This window comes from Schistocerca cancellata, chromosome 1 (assembly GCF_023864275.1).
Source record: "Schistocerca cancellata isolate TAMUIC-IGC-003103 chromosome 1, iqSchCanc2.1, whole genome shotgun sequence".
In the NCBI taxonomy this organism is placed as follows: domain Eukaryota; kingdom Metazoa; phylum Arthropoda; class Insecta; order Orthoptera; family Acrididae; genus Schistocerca; species Schistocerca cancellata.
This window is the reverse complement of record NC_064626.1, coordinates 1,153,928,733-1,153,946,109: the sequence shown is the minus strand read 5'-3', so window position 1 is coordinate 1,153,946,109 and position 17,377 is coordinate 1,153,928,733. Positions and strand designations below refer to the sequence as shown.

At 42.4% G+C, this 17,377-nt stretch overlaps 1 protein-coding gene across 1 annotated transcript in view; it reads right to left on the bottom strand.

Moving 5' to 3' along the window:
* Nucleotides 1–17,377, bottom strand: part of LOC126093250 (serine/threonine-protein phosphatase 6 regulatory ankyrin repeat subunit C-like) — a 289,268-nt gene that overhangs the window by 144,290 nt on the left and 127,601 nt on the right. Inside the window, exons 7-8 of the mRNA XM_049908709.1 lie at nucleotides 16,180–16,278; nucleotides 16,005–16,100 (exon numbers count right to left, since the gene is read on the bottom strand). Coding sequence (XP_049764666.1) covers nucleotides 16,005–16,100; nucleotides 16,180–16,278 — 195 coding nt within the window. The remainder of the gene's footprint in view (nucleotides 1–16,004; nucleotides 16,101–16,179; nucleotides 16,279–17,377) is intronic.

The following is a 17,377-nucleotide window of genomic DNA, read 5'->3' as shown; positions in this document are numbered from 1 at the left end:
AGGGAAAGCAGAAAGGTGGAAGGAGTATATAGAGGGTCTATACAAGGGCGATGTACTTGAGCACAATATTATGGAAATGGAAGAGGATGTAGATGAAGATGAAATGGGAGATACGATACTGTGTGAAGAGTTTGACAGAGCACTGAAAGACCTGAGCCGAAACAAGGCCCCCGGAGTAGACAACATTCCATTGGAACTACTGACGGCCTTGGGAGAGCCAGTCCTGACAAAACTCTACCATCTGGTGAGCAAGATGTATGAAACAGGCGAAATACCCTCAGACTTCAAGAAGAATATAATAATTCCAATCCCAAAGAAAGCAGGTGTTGACAGATGTGAAAATTACCGAACTATCAGTTTAATAAGCCACAGCTGCAAAATACTAACACGTATTCTTTACAGACAAATGGAAAAACTAGTAGAAGCCGACCTCGGGGAAGATCAGTTTGGATTCCGTAGAAATACTGGAACACGTGAGGCAATACTGACCTTACGACTTATCTTAGAAGAAAGATTAAGGAAAGGCAAACCTACGTTTCTAGCATTTGTAGGCTTAGAGAAAGCTTTTGACAATGTTGACTGGAATACTCTCTTTCAAATTCTAAAGGTGGCAGGGGTAAAATACAGGGAGTGAAAGGCTATTTACAATTTGTACAGAAACCAGATGGCAGTTATAAGAGTCGAGGGACATGAAAGGGAAGCAGTTGTTGGGAAGGGAGTAAGACAGGGTTGTAGCCTCTCCCCGGTGTTATTCAATCTGTATATTGAGCAAGCAGTAAAGGAAACAAAAGAAAAATTTGGAGTAGGTATTAAAATCCATGGAGAAGAAATAAAACTTTGAGATTCGCCGATGACATTGTAATTCTGTCAGAGACAGCAAAGGACTTGTAAGAGCAGTTGAATGGAATGGACAGTGCCTTGAGAGGAGGATATAAGATGAACATCAACAAAAGCAAAACTAAGATAATGGAATGTAGTCTGAAGTCGGGTGATGCTGAGGGAATTAGATTAGGAAATGAGACACTTAAAGTAGTAAAGGAGTTTTGCTATTTGGGGAGCAAAATAACTGATGATGGTCGAAGTAGAGAGGATATAAAATGTAGACTGGCAATGGCAAGGAAAGCGTTTCTGAAGGAGAGAAATTGGTTAACATCGAGTATAGATTTTAGGGTCAGGAAGTCATTTCTGAAAGTATTTGTATGGAGTGTAGCCATGTATGGAAGTGAAACATGGACGGTAAACAGTTTGGACAAGAAGAGAATAGAAGCTTTCGAAATGTGGTGCTACAGAAGAATGCTGAAGATTAGATGGGTAGATCACATAACTAATGAGGAAGTATTGAATAGGATTGGGGAGAAGAGAAGTTTGTGGCACAACTTGACCAGAAGAAGGGATCAGCTCGTAGGACATGTTCTGAGGCATCAAGGGATCACCAATTTAGTATTGGAGGGCAGCGTGGAGGGTAAAAATCGTAGGGGGAGACCAAGAGATGAATACACTAAGCAGATTCAGAAGGATGTAGGTTGCAGTAGGTACCGGGAGATGAAGAAGCTTGCACAGGATAGAGTAGCATGGAGAGCTGCATCAAACCAGTCTCAGGACTGAAGACCACAACAACAACAACGTGTTTGTGTGTGTGTTTTTATGTGTGTGTGTGTGTGTGTGTGTGTGTGTGTGTGTGTGTGTGGGTGGGTGGGTGGGTGGGTGGGTGTGTGGGTGGGTGTGGGTGTGTGTGTGTGTGTGTGTACCACAATGCAATCCCAGAACCTTGCCTCTAGATGGCCATACTCTCAGTGAGTAAGCTACCCCCAACTGTTTCAGTTTTGCTACTAACTCTCTCCTTCCTTCCAAAATTCACGGAAGCTCTCCTGTATACTCTTCTGGAGTATCACATGTGGAAGAAAGGAGTAATAGCCTAACAGAGTGAGATTTATGTTTTTGTTGATGCTGTTAATTGGTTTTCACAAATGGGCTTACTTTAATATTCATGAAATGCAGCTCATTCACTTTTGTATAGTCACAACAAGCCAACTCTGGTTTTCAAAACAACGAAATTGGAAAAACTTGTAAGTGGAAAATATGCTGAACTGAGTTCCTTGACTAGTTTACCTCCCTTAGACTCGATGTTAGCTTGTTATCCATTTGAAACTCAAGAAATTTACACATGTTGTTTCAATTAATTTGTGATTATTAATGTCTGTTTGTAGTGCCAGTAGATAATTTTTACTTCTTTGAAACTGCACAATATAAGTCTTGGAGAGAGTAAAAGTTTAAAATGTTTGCTGCACATGACCTGTAGAACTGTTTAGCTATGGTTGAGTTTGGGACCTTGATTGGTCTGTAACTTAATGAGTCTCAGGAAAAACCATTGGTGGAACCGAACCAAATATAGCAAGTAGTAACATGTGCTTACAGTAGAAGACTGTGACTTAACAAATCTTAGGAGAATCCCGAGACTAAAGTGTTAAGCAGGTTTTGAGTTGAACAGAAGCTAGACGTTTGGAAATGATCTGCCAAGCAGATATGGCCTGTGGAAAATGACAAGATTATCATGAGCGAGTGACTGCTTTTTACAGGCAGGGTGACTATAGGTGGCTGCAGGACAGCCACGATGGACCACAGGTAGTTGGACCCTAAAGTATACAGCTGGCTAATAGCAGACATAGTACACACTTTAATAACACAAAACGAGGCTATGAAGACTGGTACAGTAAATGCAAAAGCATCAAATAAATCAATAGAGTGAAATGTATTGTATAAAAAATTGTCAACTGCAACCATAAACAGATTTACAATTAAATAATTCATTCCACCACAAACGTTTACACTTTGCTAGTGAATAATAATTTTATGATATACAGGAGACCATATGGCCACTAGCGGCATCATCAAGACAAACAATGAATATTACACCGCTGCTATTATATATTCTATAACATTAAGTTTCTGTGTCTAAGTATTTCAGACCAGATCGTTCTCCATAGTTAAGCTGATAAAATGAAGCAGTATGTAGTTGTAATTATTCGTGAAAATATTTATTAATCTTTTATCAATATTGATTATAAAGTGGATCAAGGTGCACTAGAAGCACAAATGTGTTAATGTTAATGAGGTATACCATTAAAAATGATTCTAACTGTTGTCAACAGACACCTCATGACATACTTTGTCAATTAGAATTTTTTTTTCAGTTATAGAATAACTAGTAAACAAATGGTGGTCTATTTGCATATATGTCGAAGCCTTGTACAAAGCATGTAACTTGGTGGGGAACAGCTCAAGCTCTCACTGGCTGAAGTGCCATAATAGTGGAAGATATAGACGGTGGAAGAGGTGCTCTTGGGAGCAGGAAGAATGAAAGGAAGGGAGAACAGTTTGGGAAGTAGAGACTCTAGTTTTCTGTCATCGAAGAGTATGGCAGAGAGGTGCAATTTTTATTTATGTAAGAAACACATCAGAACACTTGTCAGATCTTGGTTCTGCACATCTAAGAATTCAGGTGAAGAAACTTTTGTATAGAGTGCACAGTGTGGCTTGATCTTAATGCGGATTCCATCATCTTTTGTATCACACTAGATAGTTCAAGGACAGTTGACATATTTTAATAATTAAGTTTATTTACATGTAAATTGCATGTAGTACCACCATTCACTAGGAGTTTTGGCCTTACCAAATAAACCACCTGCTCTTAAAAGTACATCTGCAGTGTAGCCTATGTTTATTACAAATGCTTCCCTGTTTCATTAATTTATAATTTGCACAACTTGTCTACTCTCATTTACTCAACTGCAGGATTACATTTTAATAAAATATTTAGCTACCACAGCAACAGGACATAAACCAGACAGTGTCTAGCTCAGCCTAGGACATTTATGAGCCAAGCTTTATTCAGAGGCGAACATTTGCACTTCTGTCTCAGTAAAACAGGGCAGCTCAGTAAAGCAGGGCAGCTCAGTAAAGCAGAGCAGTAACATCACAAGCCCTCTTATCATCATAAAAATAATAGTTTTTGAACTGTCCTGCAAACATTTGCACCTCTGTCTCAGTAAAGGAGGGCAGTAACATCACAAGCCCTCTTATCATCATAAAAATATTAGTTTTTGAACTGTTCTCTAAATTCATTTGAAGGTTATTTATGTATGGTATATTAATGACAGAAGAGGAAAGAGCGCTGAACTGTATGAGTCATCACATTCTTCCCTCTGCTTCATGTTAAGTTATACACCTGTGTTGCAGTTTGTCAGTGTGACCCATTTTCAGTTTAAATTAGACGTTCCACAGGGCCATAATGAGAAGATTTTCAATGGTGTGTGGAAACTGTCAGAATATATCATATAATATATATTTAGAAAAGATCTTAACTGCTAATACTCCTCCCACAGGTCATCAGATTGTACTAAGGGCTGTGTTACAGTGGTAAGATTCTGTCCATTCACGAGAGATGCTACTGATATCATAATGAAGTACTATATTACAGTCAACTCAATCAAAGGTCTTGCTAAGATCAGAACAATACCAACAATGTAGCTCTCTTGTCTGGTCTGCCAGAACTTGTTTTGTAAGATGGCCCAACTGCAAGCAGTTAGTGAGTTGTGCTGCAAATTTGAATCAGTATTCTACTATGGCCACTTTTTCCAAAAGAATGTTTCAGAAGGTTGGAATGTGTGAATAGATCTGTAATTAGAAATGTGTCACTATGACATACTAGTGTCTATCACTGAACTGCCCAAAGTGTATTTATCATTGGCATGCAAACTAGTGAAGTACATAAAAGTAAAACTTTTAGACAGTCTGCCTATGGAAGTAAAATATCTGACAGACAGCAGCAATGATTTCAAATAAAGATTTTATTTCCTAGACAACTTTTATAGTTCGTTAAATACAAAAAATAAATAATAATATAGTTGATTGGTTAGTAATTAATTCCACAAAAAATAAATGTTATGTTGTAGATTGTAAAAAAGAGTCTGCACCACCCTCATGTCTCACAAAGTTTTTATTTTGTTTGCCAGAAACTTACTCCATTCTCAGTGCAGTCCAGTAGTGTGTGTCGAATTGTGAAGGGAACAATGCATCTTGTTTACAATGTTGAGTCCATCGACACCCCTTGAAACAGGGCAAGGGAACACCTCCAATGAACCCCAGATCAATGGCATCAAGCTCTCTAAGCTGACAAGTGCAGCTTTTTTCTGACACATGATGGTGGTCACAAAAAAGTGTGAAGGTGGGCGAATACCACTGATTGTCTCAGGCACGCAGTATCACATAGTCAACCGGGAGGTTGGTCAGTCATGTTGTGTGCTCTATAATAATCATATGTTACATCCCTCTCATTGCTACCAAGGGTAATTTGAGGTCTGTGAATTATTGGCATGGGAATGTTCAACCTACTGTCCAGCCTGAAACACAGCAAATTGAGATTTACCAATCTGTTATGTTTTCTGCTCCCAAGAATAATTAATTCTTTAGTTTTTCTGTGATGTACATATACATAATGCAGGTGCACATATAAAATACTATCACCAGGAGTATTGAGGACCACTATTTATGCAAGATCTCATTTAAACTTGCAGCTCATTTGTTTACAGTTATGTCCATGATTACAGTAATGCAATTACTTTTTTTCTAAAATCCTTAATAATTAGAAGATATAGTTAATCAGAGTTTCAACAATATCATGTAATGTAGTAACTCTGTGATCTAATCAGCAGCTGCGGCAGTATTTTTACCTCTCACTCAAAAGCCGACATTTCCAGCTTTTTGAGAATGTATTCACAATTATCTAAAAGTAATTAAGTTATGAAATCAAACAACAAAGACTCCAAGTAGTAATACCAACAATGTAGGAAAAGACAAGGTTGATACTTATCTTAAAGAAGACATGTAAAGTTGCAGATAGGCACAATTAAAAGACACTTACATAAAGCTTTCGGCCACAGCTTTCATCAGTAAAAGAGACACACATGATTCACCCATGCACACCTCATGCACACATGACCACCAACTCCAGCATTCCAGCCCTAGATGCTGGAGTTGGTGGTTTTGTGTGCATGAGGCATTCTACTTGTGTGTGAATGGTGTGTGTCTCTCTTTTACTGATCATGTCTGTGGCTGAAACCTTTATGTAACCATATTTTAATTGTGCCTGTGTGCAACTTGACGTGTCTTCTTTATAGTAAGTAGCAATATGTCTTTTCCCACGTTGTTAACTTATAAAATAAGTGATACAAAAAGCTCAGACCTCCAAATTTCAATCACCTATTTTGATTTAATGACTGCAAGATTCTGAACTTTGCTAATATACTTTTGTTGCTGTATTTTTTCCACATAAAACAACACATCCCACTAATTATTTCAGTCAGGAATGAAGATTTTGAATAATTTAGAATCAAAAATATGTGTGTAAAGAGGTAGTTGTATTTTACAAGAGCGATGTTTCCTAAACTCATGTTGACTGTGTGTCAACAGACCATTCTCTTCGAGGTAATTCATAATGGTCAAACACAATATATGTTCAATATATGTTCCAAAATGCTGCAGCATATTTATGTTAATGATATGGGCCTGTAATTTAGTGGGTTACTCCTAACATGACCTGACACTTAGATATTACATGTATAATGGCAAATCACTGATACTAATGGAGTCTGGCATAGAGATGTTGATTGTAGTTTGACTGGTTGTGAACTGCAGTGACTTTCAGTATTTTTCAGGAAAGTAATCATACAGGAGACTGATGATAAATGCAGAAATGCAGCCAACACTCGCTCTAGACCATTTTGTTCATTTTGTGCCCAAAGATTATTGTTCTTGTAATTACGTAACGTTACAGAGTATGCAAATCATACAGACAAGTGCATGGTATGGATGCTTTCCTATAAGGAGTACCCCATTACACTAAGCCTTCAAATAATCTGTGCACTGCGAAATTCACATATATAGGACTAAATAATTATTACCACAATCTGAATCATTTCCTTATAGTATTCAGTAATCTATTTTTATTGCAGTTCTGAAGCTTAACTGTTGCCACCACATAGGTAACAGATGGGTGTTAACATGAGCCTGCCAGAAAATGGAAAAACTTGTGAATAATACTAACTGAAGTTCATTTATTAGATTTTGAAGATGGCCACTGGCTTTCAATGCTAAAGTTATTTTTTTAGGTTATAAACCTCAGTCTTTCACTGCCCACTCCCTTTCAACCCAAGCCACACACATGTTTGCAGTTAAGCAGATGATGCAAAACCCACTTTGCCGATAGGTGTGTGGCATCTCTGGTTCAGAGCACCTTTGTGACTTTTACTTCTTTGGAATGCTTAGTTCTAGTTTTCACTTTCAGCATGTGACTTGTTCTACTGTCATGTTTGTTATGTATCAGTGATTAATAAATGCATATTCGATACTGTGTGTGTTATCTACAACCAATCCTATGTGATAACCACAGTAGTGACCCCGACACTGTCATCATCTCATTGCGATTTACTTTGTGCTTGTTGTCGTCATTTATGAACTTTGTGTGCCAGCCCACATTGTTGGATCTACCAGCATCTTTCGGTGCAAGTGTAACAGACCCCATTAACTATGTTTGTGACCATGAGTGGACAAGTGAAACTACTTCGAATTTGGTTAAAAGTGAACAATTATTTATGCCCGGCCATGCCAGAGGCCACCTAACCTTACCGGGCACAACAGGGCCACTGCCTAGAGTGGCAGCACAACAGCCACAACATGGACAGTGCACGCTGCCTAACGACAATGTGGCTGACCTTCCAGTTAAAGGCATTGTGGTTTATACTTCATATACATCATTACCTTCGGGATGGCTTGACATGCCGGCAAAGTTCCAGAACTGTGAATCGAACATTACTATATGTGGGGTAGCATGTTCTAATTTACATAGTGTCGCAGCAGCAGAGCCTCCACACACCATTTCGGTGATGCTGGTTGCCTTGACCGTGCCAGTTTCCAAGACCACCTTCTGCCCGCTTTCATAATGGTGCCGGTCATTCCACCCATGCCAGTTACTGCGTCAGCTCCCCAGTGGCTTCAACGCAACTGCCTCCCACCCGCTGTTGCAACAGCATCGGCCGTTACACCCGCACCGCGTTCTTCATCGGGCTTGCAGATTGGACGCACCGTGCCCACTTTAATATGCCCACTCTCTCCACACTGTGTGCTGCATGCAGCCACCATGCCACACAGACCTTGGGCGATGCACTGTTCACCACTAGTGCACTTCTGGCATTGAAGGCGTCCTGCACTGACTACACCTATCTCCATCTGCCAGTTCTGCCTTAGCAGGTGTTACCATGCAGGTTCCCTAAGCTACCTGCATTGCAAAAAGACAATCCAAAAACTTGGTTCGCCTTAGTGGACTATCTCCTGGACATCCACAGCATTTCCAAAGATGGAGCCCATTTTGTCTGCCTGATGAGCCATCTCCACACACATACGGACTTCATCAGCGACTTGCTACTCTCACTGCCCTCCAGCAGAGATTATCCACCACATTATCTACAAGGAGCATCTCGATGACCATACTCCTTCACAGCTTTCGCGGCACCTACATGCATTCATCGACAATCAAGCTTTACCTGATGCTGCACTTTGGAGATTGGTCAAAATGCCTTTGGATCTGCAACTTCATCTATTGTCCTACATTGCTAACCCACTAGAGGTTCAGTTACACAAAGCGGATCAGGCTTACGCTATCATTTGTCACCAACACCGCCTGTCACGAATGACCTCTCCACCATCCTCAGTTGGCGTACCTGCACCTCTGGTTCTGCGCCCTGCTGGCAGAGGCCAGCACACTTGCCTCAAAAAAATCAAATGGCTCTGAGCACTATGGGACTTAACATCTATGGTCATCAGTCCCCTAGAACTTAGAACTACTTAAACCTAACTAACCTAAGGACATCACACAACACCCAGTCACCACGAGGCAGAGAAAATCCCTGACTCCGCCAGGAAACGAACCCGGGCGCGGGAACCGAGAACACTAACACTTGCCTCGGTGCCTCAGCTGTCAGTCAGGAGCTGCCACCTAGCGGCCTACAGGAGGTACTGCCAGCGGCCTCCCGACAGCCACCAACCTCACCTGATCAGCAACTCAATCAGATACCGGGCCCAACACAGTCAGCTGCGGCCCCCTCCCGCACCACACTGCCCTACCAACTGGCCCTCCCACTGTGCTGGTTCCACACTACTTACAGGGATGCCACCTGCAATTGCCATGCACCTTGTGCCTACCCAAACGAGACTGGCAGGTGGCACGTTTAGGGGCCACGTCCCACCACGTTCCGCCACGGCACCTAACGTCCAACGCTGCACCACTCACTTCAGCGGGGCAACGCCTCTACATCTACATCTACATGATTACTCTGCAATTCACATTTAAGTGCTTGGCAGAGGGTTCATCGAACCACAATCACGCTATCTCTCTACCATTCCACTCCCGAACAGCGCACGTGAAAAACAAACACCTAAACCTTTCTGTTCGAGCTCTGATTTCTCTTATTTTATTTTGATGATCATTCCTACCTATGTAGGTTGGGCTCAACAAAATATTTTCGCGTTCGGAAGAGAAAGTTGGTGACTGAAATTTCGTAAATAGATCTCGCCGCGATGAAAAACGTCTTTGCTTTAATGACTTCCACCCCAACTCGCGTATCATATCTGCCACACTCTCTCCCCTATTACATGATAATACAAAAGAAGCTGCCCTTTTTTGCACCCTTTCAATGTCCTCGGTCAATCCCACCTGGTAAGGATCCCACACCACGCAGCAATATTCTAACAGGGGACGAAAGAGTGTAGTGTAAACTGTCTCTTTAGTGGACTTGTTGCATCTTCTAAGTGTCCTGCCAATGAAACGCAACCTTCGGCTCACCTTCCCCACAATATTATCAATGTGGTCTTTTAACACCCAGGTACTTAGTTGAATTGACAGCCTTGAGAATTGTACTATTTATCGAGTAATCGAATTCCAACGAGTTTCTTTTGGAACTCATGTGGATCACCTCACACTTTTCGTTATTTAGCGTCAACTGCCACCTGCCACACCATACAGCAATCTTTTCTAAATCGCTTTGCAACTGATACTGGTCTTCGGCTGACCTTACTAGGCGGTAAATTACAGCATCATCTGCGAACAACCTAAGAGAACTGCTCAGATTGTCACCCAGGTTATTTATATAGATCAGGAACAGCAGAGGTCCCAGGACGCTTCCCTGGGGAACACCTGATATCACTTCAGTTTTACTCGATGATTTGCCATCTATTATTACGAACTGCGACCTTCCTGACAGGAAATCACGAATCCAGTCGCACAACTGAGATGATACCCCATAGGCCCGCAGCTTGACTAGAAGTCGCTTGTGAGGAACGGTCTCAAAAGCTTTCCGGAAATCTAGAAATACGGAATCAACTTGAGATCCCCTGTCGATAGCGGCCATTACTTCGTGCGAATAAAGAGCTAGCTGCATTGCACAAGAATGATGTTTTCTGAAACCATGCTGATTACGTATCAATAGACCGTTCCCTTCGAGGTGATTCATAATGTTTGAATACAGTATATGCTCCAAAACCCTACTATGCCACAGACATGTCAACAGGCATCTGCTTTCAACAGGCATCGGCACTGGTGCCGACATTACGTAATCCCAGCTAAGCACACTGCCGACGCACTATCACCTTCAACCCTTGCCTTGATCACCACCATTCGTTCTCCTATTGCAGTTCATGGCTCCAACAAGATGTCACTTCACCTATCACTGGTTCACACCTACCCTTGGACCTTCCACATTACCGATGTGGATGAACCTGTGATCAGGTTGGATTTTCTACACAATTATGAATTTTCACCAGACCTGCAGGCCGCCGCGCTGCGCCATGCATCTGGCTCTACAGTTCCATGCTCACACAAGTTCAGGACGACTTTGCTCTCTGCCTCCTCAGATGTGCTTTCCACATATGCATCCATGGTCAAGCACATTACTACATGGCTCCCTGACCTGCCAGACGTATGTTCACAAATCCACAAAATCCACAGCCACAACAATGCCTTATGCACCTGCATCATGTCTACCTCAGCTGAATTGTCACATGCACAGTGTACCAAACATTGCTTATCTGCAGACCCACAACAAGGTGGTCCATCACAATCCTCTACAGCATCTTCTCACCAATCTGCTCTTGTGTTGAGCGTTCCACCACTTGCTATTGTTTTCTCACCGAAGCAGACAAATCTAAAAGACACATCTGCATGCTCCGCTCCTACATCATGACTTCCATCGCCAACTTCAGCCTACGCCACCCTGGTTCACCAAGGTGAGTGAACCGATGTTGCCTGTGGACAGCTTCTTGACCCCTATTGCCAACTCTCCTATGCGAGTATCAGCCATCAGCAATGGCACTTGTCAAAGGATTCGCACCACCGACAGCCCACCTGATCATTATAAGCCCAGGTGACTTAACGCTTCCAAACTTCTGTGCGCAAAGGAAATCATCCTGGATTTGTTGGCTTTGGGTGTCCTCCACCCCTCCAATAGCAACTGGTATTCACCTATCCATCTTGTTCCCAAAAAGCACGTCACTTTACGTATGTGCAGGGACTACAGGTCCCTTAATGCTCACACCATTATCAATAACTACACCTTCCCACATATCCAGGATTTCACGGAATTACTCCACGGTTCAAACTTTTTCTCCATTTTAGATTGTTCCAAGGCATATCATCAGACCCTATACATCCACCAGATAGTCCGAAGACGGCCATCATCACACCCTTCAGCCTATTTGAATACTGTTACATGCCTTATGGATTGAAAAATGCTGCACAGACGTGGCAGCGGTTCATTGATTCCATTTTGCTCTCTCTATCATTTGCTTATGCTTACTTAGATGATATACTGATCTTTTCCTCCTCCGCTGAGGAACATCAAGTTCACCTCGATGCAGTCCATTCGGCCCTCACTGCCAATAGTGTGGTGATCAACCATGATAAATCTCAACTATGCTCCATATCAGTAACCTTCCTAGGCCATACTGTCTCTGCCTATGGCCTCCAACTGACGAGTTCTCATGTCGAGACCATACATCTTCCTCTCCCTGATGATTATGCTCAGCTCTGTCATTTTCTGGGTATGGCAAATTTTTACTGCCGCCATATTCGTCAAGCTGCCTCCAGCCAAATGGCTCTCTACTATGCTCTCTCCGACAAAAACACCATTGGAGAACGGAAGCCGCCGTGGGCAAAACCCATGCTTGACGCTTTTGGTAACCTTAAAACTGCCCTCACAAAAGCCATCACTCTCACCCACCCTGACCCTGAGGCCCATGTCTTGATCATGACTGATGCCAGTGACTCAGCTGCGGGTGCTGTTTTACAGCAGCACACCGCCAACTTCACCCAACCCCTACACTTTTTTTCCAAGAAACTGACTAAGAGCCAGTGCCAGTGGTTGGCTTTAAACCTTGAGCTTCTCACTGTGCACGAGGCAATTAAACATTTCCGTAGTGACCTTGAGGGGCAACCTTTCATGATCTATACAGATCAAAAGTCACTCGTGGATGCTATTCATAATCCAGCGAAGGACCTTCCGCCGAGGCATTTCCGCCTTATGGACTACATCTGTCAGCATTCTTCTGATGCATGCTATATCTGAGGCATGGAGAACATTGTGGCAGACTACCTTTCCCACATCTGCGTGCTAACTGCACCACTGAATCTGGATGAGCGCCTGACTACGAGGGTAATCCCAAAAGTAAGGTTTCCTATTTTTGATAAGTATAGAAGTCTGTTTGTGTGGCAGTTGGTCACACTGTTATGAAGAGTACTTCACGCACTGTGTGTAAACTTGTGCAAGCCATGCTGAGGCACTCAGTCTTGGTTTGGCAGCCATTGAGAGTGGAGCTCCCATTGGATGTTACCGCTACATGCGAATGGTGCGCAGTTATTCGGTTTTTGAACACAAAGGGCACTGCACCAATTGAAATCCATCGCCAATTGACGGAAGTGTATGGTGAGTCATGCATGGATGTCAAAAATGTTCGTAAGTGGTGTAGAGAGTTTGCAGCTGGTCAGACTGAAATTCACGACAAACAAAGGAGCAGGAGACCATCAATTTCTGAGGAGACAGTGTTGAAGGTTGAGCAAAACATGCATGAAGATCAGCGGATCACCCAGGATGATATCTACATGTTGGTTTCTGAGGTTTCCCAAAACACCGCCCACAGAATTTTTACGGAAACACTGAACTACCAGAAGGTGTGCGCAAGATGGGTGCCACGCATGGCTAACTAAAGATCATGTGACAATGAGTTGATGCTTCCCACGCATTTCTTCACTGCCTTGCATCCGAACAGGAGAACTTTCCAGACTCAATCAATACGGATGATGAAACCTGGGCATACTTTACACCTGAGACCACGCAACAGTCACGCCATCTGAACAGCATGGCGGTGAGCTGGTATGACATGGGCATACAAAAACTGCCACAGCATCTACAAAAATGCATCGAGAGAAATGGTGATTATGTCAAAAAATAGCTAAATGTTCAAGCTGTAAACTGATGTAAACCATTGTAGAAATAAACAGGTCTATGTACTTATAAAAAAATAGGAGACCTCACTTTTGGGATTACGCTCATACAAGCTGACAATGATGGTATACAGCAAATAATATCAGACAACGAATCATTGCTCTCGATCCAGCCCTGTTTACTACCTGGGTCGATGATCCCTGTCCTTTGTGACACCTCTATGGGCACACCCCGCCCTTTCGTCCCTACCGCTCTTTGTCATAAGGTCTTTACTGTCTTGCACGGTTTAGCCCCCCCTGGGATGCAAGCCATGTGAGAGCTGGTTATGGAGCGCTTCGTCTGGCCTTGCGTGAAGCCTGACCGTCACAGTTGGAGCTGTGCATTCGTCCCATGCCAGTGCAGCAAAGTCGGCAGGCATGCTCAACCTCCATTGGGAAAGTTTGACATTCAAAAGGGGCATTACTGCCACATCCATATCGATGTCATTGGTCCCCTCCCACCTTCCGAGGGTTACAGATACATCACATACATCTTTTCAATCATTGACCGTGTGACCCGTTGGGTCGAGGCAGTCCCATTTATTGACATCATGGCCAAAACCATTGCCTGTTCTTTCATCTTGGTGTGGGTCGCTCGCTTTGACTGTCCCTTGTCTCTCACTCACTTTGCTGTCCCCTGTCTCTCACGACCATCCAGGGATTCCAGTTTGAGTCTGCCCTCTTTGCACAACTCTGCAAACTTTGCAGCGTAACCAAATTTCACACTACAGCTTATCACCCACAGGCAAACAGCCTGGTCCAGCAGTGGCACCTCACACTCAAGGCCAGGCTAATATGCCATGGTGGCCTATGGTTGGAGGCCCTCCCATGGGTCCTACTGAGTATTCGCCCGGCCAGTAAAGAAGATTTGAATGCATTACTCGCTGAGATTCTATACAGTGAACTCCTCCTTTTTCCCACTGAGTTCGTTCAAGGATTCACCGTCAGCTGCAACCGAGATTCTTCTCACCCTGTTTGAGCGGGTTCATATGAACGTCGCACAGCCTCACACCCCCACTTCTTCACCCCCACACCACCCCACCTGTGTTTATCCACAAGGACCTTGCTCCGTACAACTTTGTGATGTTGTGGGATGACACTGTGCAAGAAGCCCTGCAACTTCCTTATTCAGGCCCTCATTGCATGCTACATCACGGTACAAACACGTTTGTCATCCACCTACATGGAAGGTCACCGATTGTTTCTGTTAAGCAACTGAAACTGGCATGGTCACTCACCAATCTGCCTCCCAACGCTACCAACCTGCCTTTGGCTGACTCCACCTATGCAGCCGTTGGAATCATGGGACTCCTGCACTGCCAACACTGATGCCCCCACATCCTGCACCAGCTGCCACCTACAACCGTTGCACTGGGACAAGATTATGAATTTGTGTAATGTAGCTTCCCTCTGTTGTGCTCCGCACTACCAGGAGCAGGGTGGGGGTGGGGGTGGGGGTGTCTCCGTGGCATGACTTTTGCTTCTTTGGACTGCTTTGTTCTAGTTTTCACTTTCGGAGCGTGACTTGTTCTACTGCCATGTTTGTTATCAGTGATTAATAAATGCGTATTCAATACTTAGTTTGTGTGTTACTCCAACTGATCCTATGTGGTAACCACAAGTTTTTAGTTGACACTTTTTTTTACAGAACAATTTTCTTTTATTTCTATCAATGACCACAAAAACTTTTGGTCCTTAGACCACCAGCTTTGATCAGCAATGACCATCTTCAAATCTTGGTGCTGATCTGCTACTTCAGTTTACAGCAAGTGGTAGTCTGAGGAAACACAAGTTTTTTGGTCATTGACAGAAATAAAAAAATGTATTCTATACTTCCTGGATCACTGTTTTAATCCACCATCAGTCATATCTTGTGATTGTCATGATTGGCTTATGACAGAATCAAATGGCTCTGTAAACTGAAGCAGTAAATCAGCATCAGGACCTGAAGATGCTCATTGCTGACCAAAACAGAAATCTATATTTGTAAACACTGTTTATCAGACACTTTATTTTTGTCACAGAAGGTCAGAGTTTTCCATCTATGTATTTCCCTCCCTTTTTCAGTCAAAATTACATTGACTTCAGCATGTATAGAATAGTTGTCTGTTTGATAAACTCCACTTTGTGGTACTCATCATTAATGTGGTATATAGAACAAGTAACTAATCACCTCGTCACAAGCTAGATCATATTGTTTAGTAGATTATCAAAGTAACTGCTCCCGTTTTAGTTCATTACCTGCTAAACACTGAAATAAAAAGGCTCAAAAGATTGGGAGAAAGTATTTCTGAAGTTATCACAATTAACATATGTTATTACTAATCAATAGAAGTCTGCGTTTTTCTATTTGTTGATGACTCTTCTCCTTTAAAAAGTTCTCAATAGTTGCCATTATGACCATAAAGCAGATGCTTACCTTTGGAGAACAAAGGTTTTGAAATATTGGAGAATGTCCTGACAAGTCTGTTGTTAATGGGCCTGTGTCTGAATTACAGTCTGACACTGCCCATTCCTGCAAAAAAAGTCTATTGTGAATATACATAATGGATTAGAAAAGAACTCATTATACAATAAACAGAATCTTAACTCACCAAACATCTTCTTGTGTGGCCATTTACTGTTGACTTCCTGTGTTTAGGCCTATATCTGCCATTTATATCTGCACCTTCAGCAAGCAACCTATGTAGTAGCTGTTGAAAATGGAAGACAAAGTATGAAGCAACCACAGAAATCAACCATGAATGCATGTATCAAGAAAGATTTATACCAGCATGGGTACTGTGCACCCATGACACATTGTTTATTTTAACATTTACTAGAATTTTTTTAATCAATATTTATTTCTCTGTGGCTGTTGACACTGCATCACTTTATCTGATTTACAGTTTCTCTATGATTTCAGTGTGGCTACTTAAACATGAAAAAAATTTCCCTGAGAATTCCTGGTACGGGAAACAACATGCCATCATAGGATGTTTTCAGAATCCATGCTAGTTGGCATGGTGAATGTCATTCTGTTTGAGATACCTCATTATGTTTGAGCTCAGAATATGTTCTAAGATTCTAAAGCAAATTGATGTCAAGGATATTGAACAGTAGTTTTGTGGATCACATCTACTACTCCTCTTGTAGACTGGTGTGACCTGTGGTTTTTTCCAAGAACTGGGCAAAGGTTTTTGTTTGAGGGATCTATGATACATTATAGTTAGAACAGGGACTAGCTCGACCACAAATTCAGCAAGGAATCTGACTAGTATTCCATCAGGCCATACAGCTTTGTTCAATCTTAATGATTTCAGCAGCTTCTCAACACGACTGACGCCAATACTGATTTCATTCATCTTTTCAGTGCTAATTGTAGTCTTCAAAACGGCATCTGTAACAGAGGTATACTCAAAGCAGAGAACTGTCATTGTGTTTCTTTTGTTGAAAACCAGAGCATCACAGATATTCATAGGTGCTTGCAGAATGTCTACAGAGATCTGACAGTGAAAAAAAGCACAGTGAGTCATTGGGTGAGGCAACAATCATAATCACAACAAGGTTGTGCAAATCTGTCTGATCTCCAGCATGCAGGTCAGCTTCACACAGCTGTGACTCCTGTATTCTTGGAACGTGTATACACTCTCATTTGAGGTTATTGATGGATCACAATCAAACTCCTTGCTGAACAACTGGACATCCCAGTTGGTAGTGCTGACACACTTGTCTACCAGTTGGAGTACTCAATGATGTGGGCCCACTGGACTCCTCAAAGGCTAACAGAAGACCATAATGAGCAATGAAGGG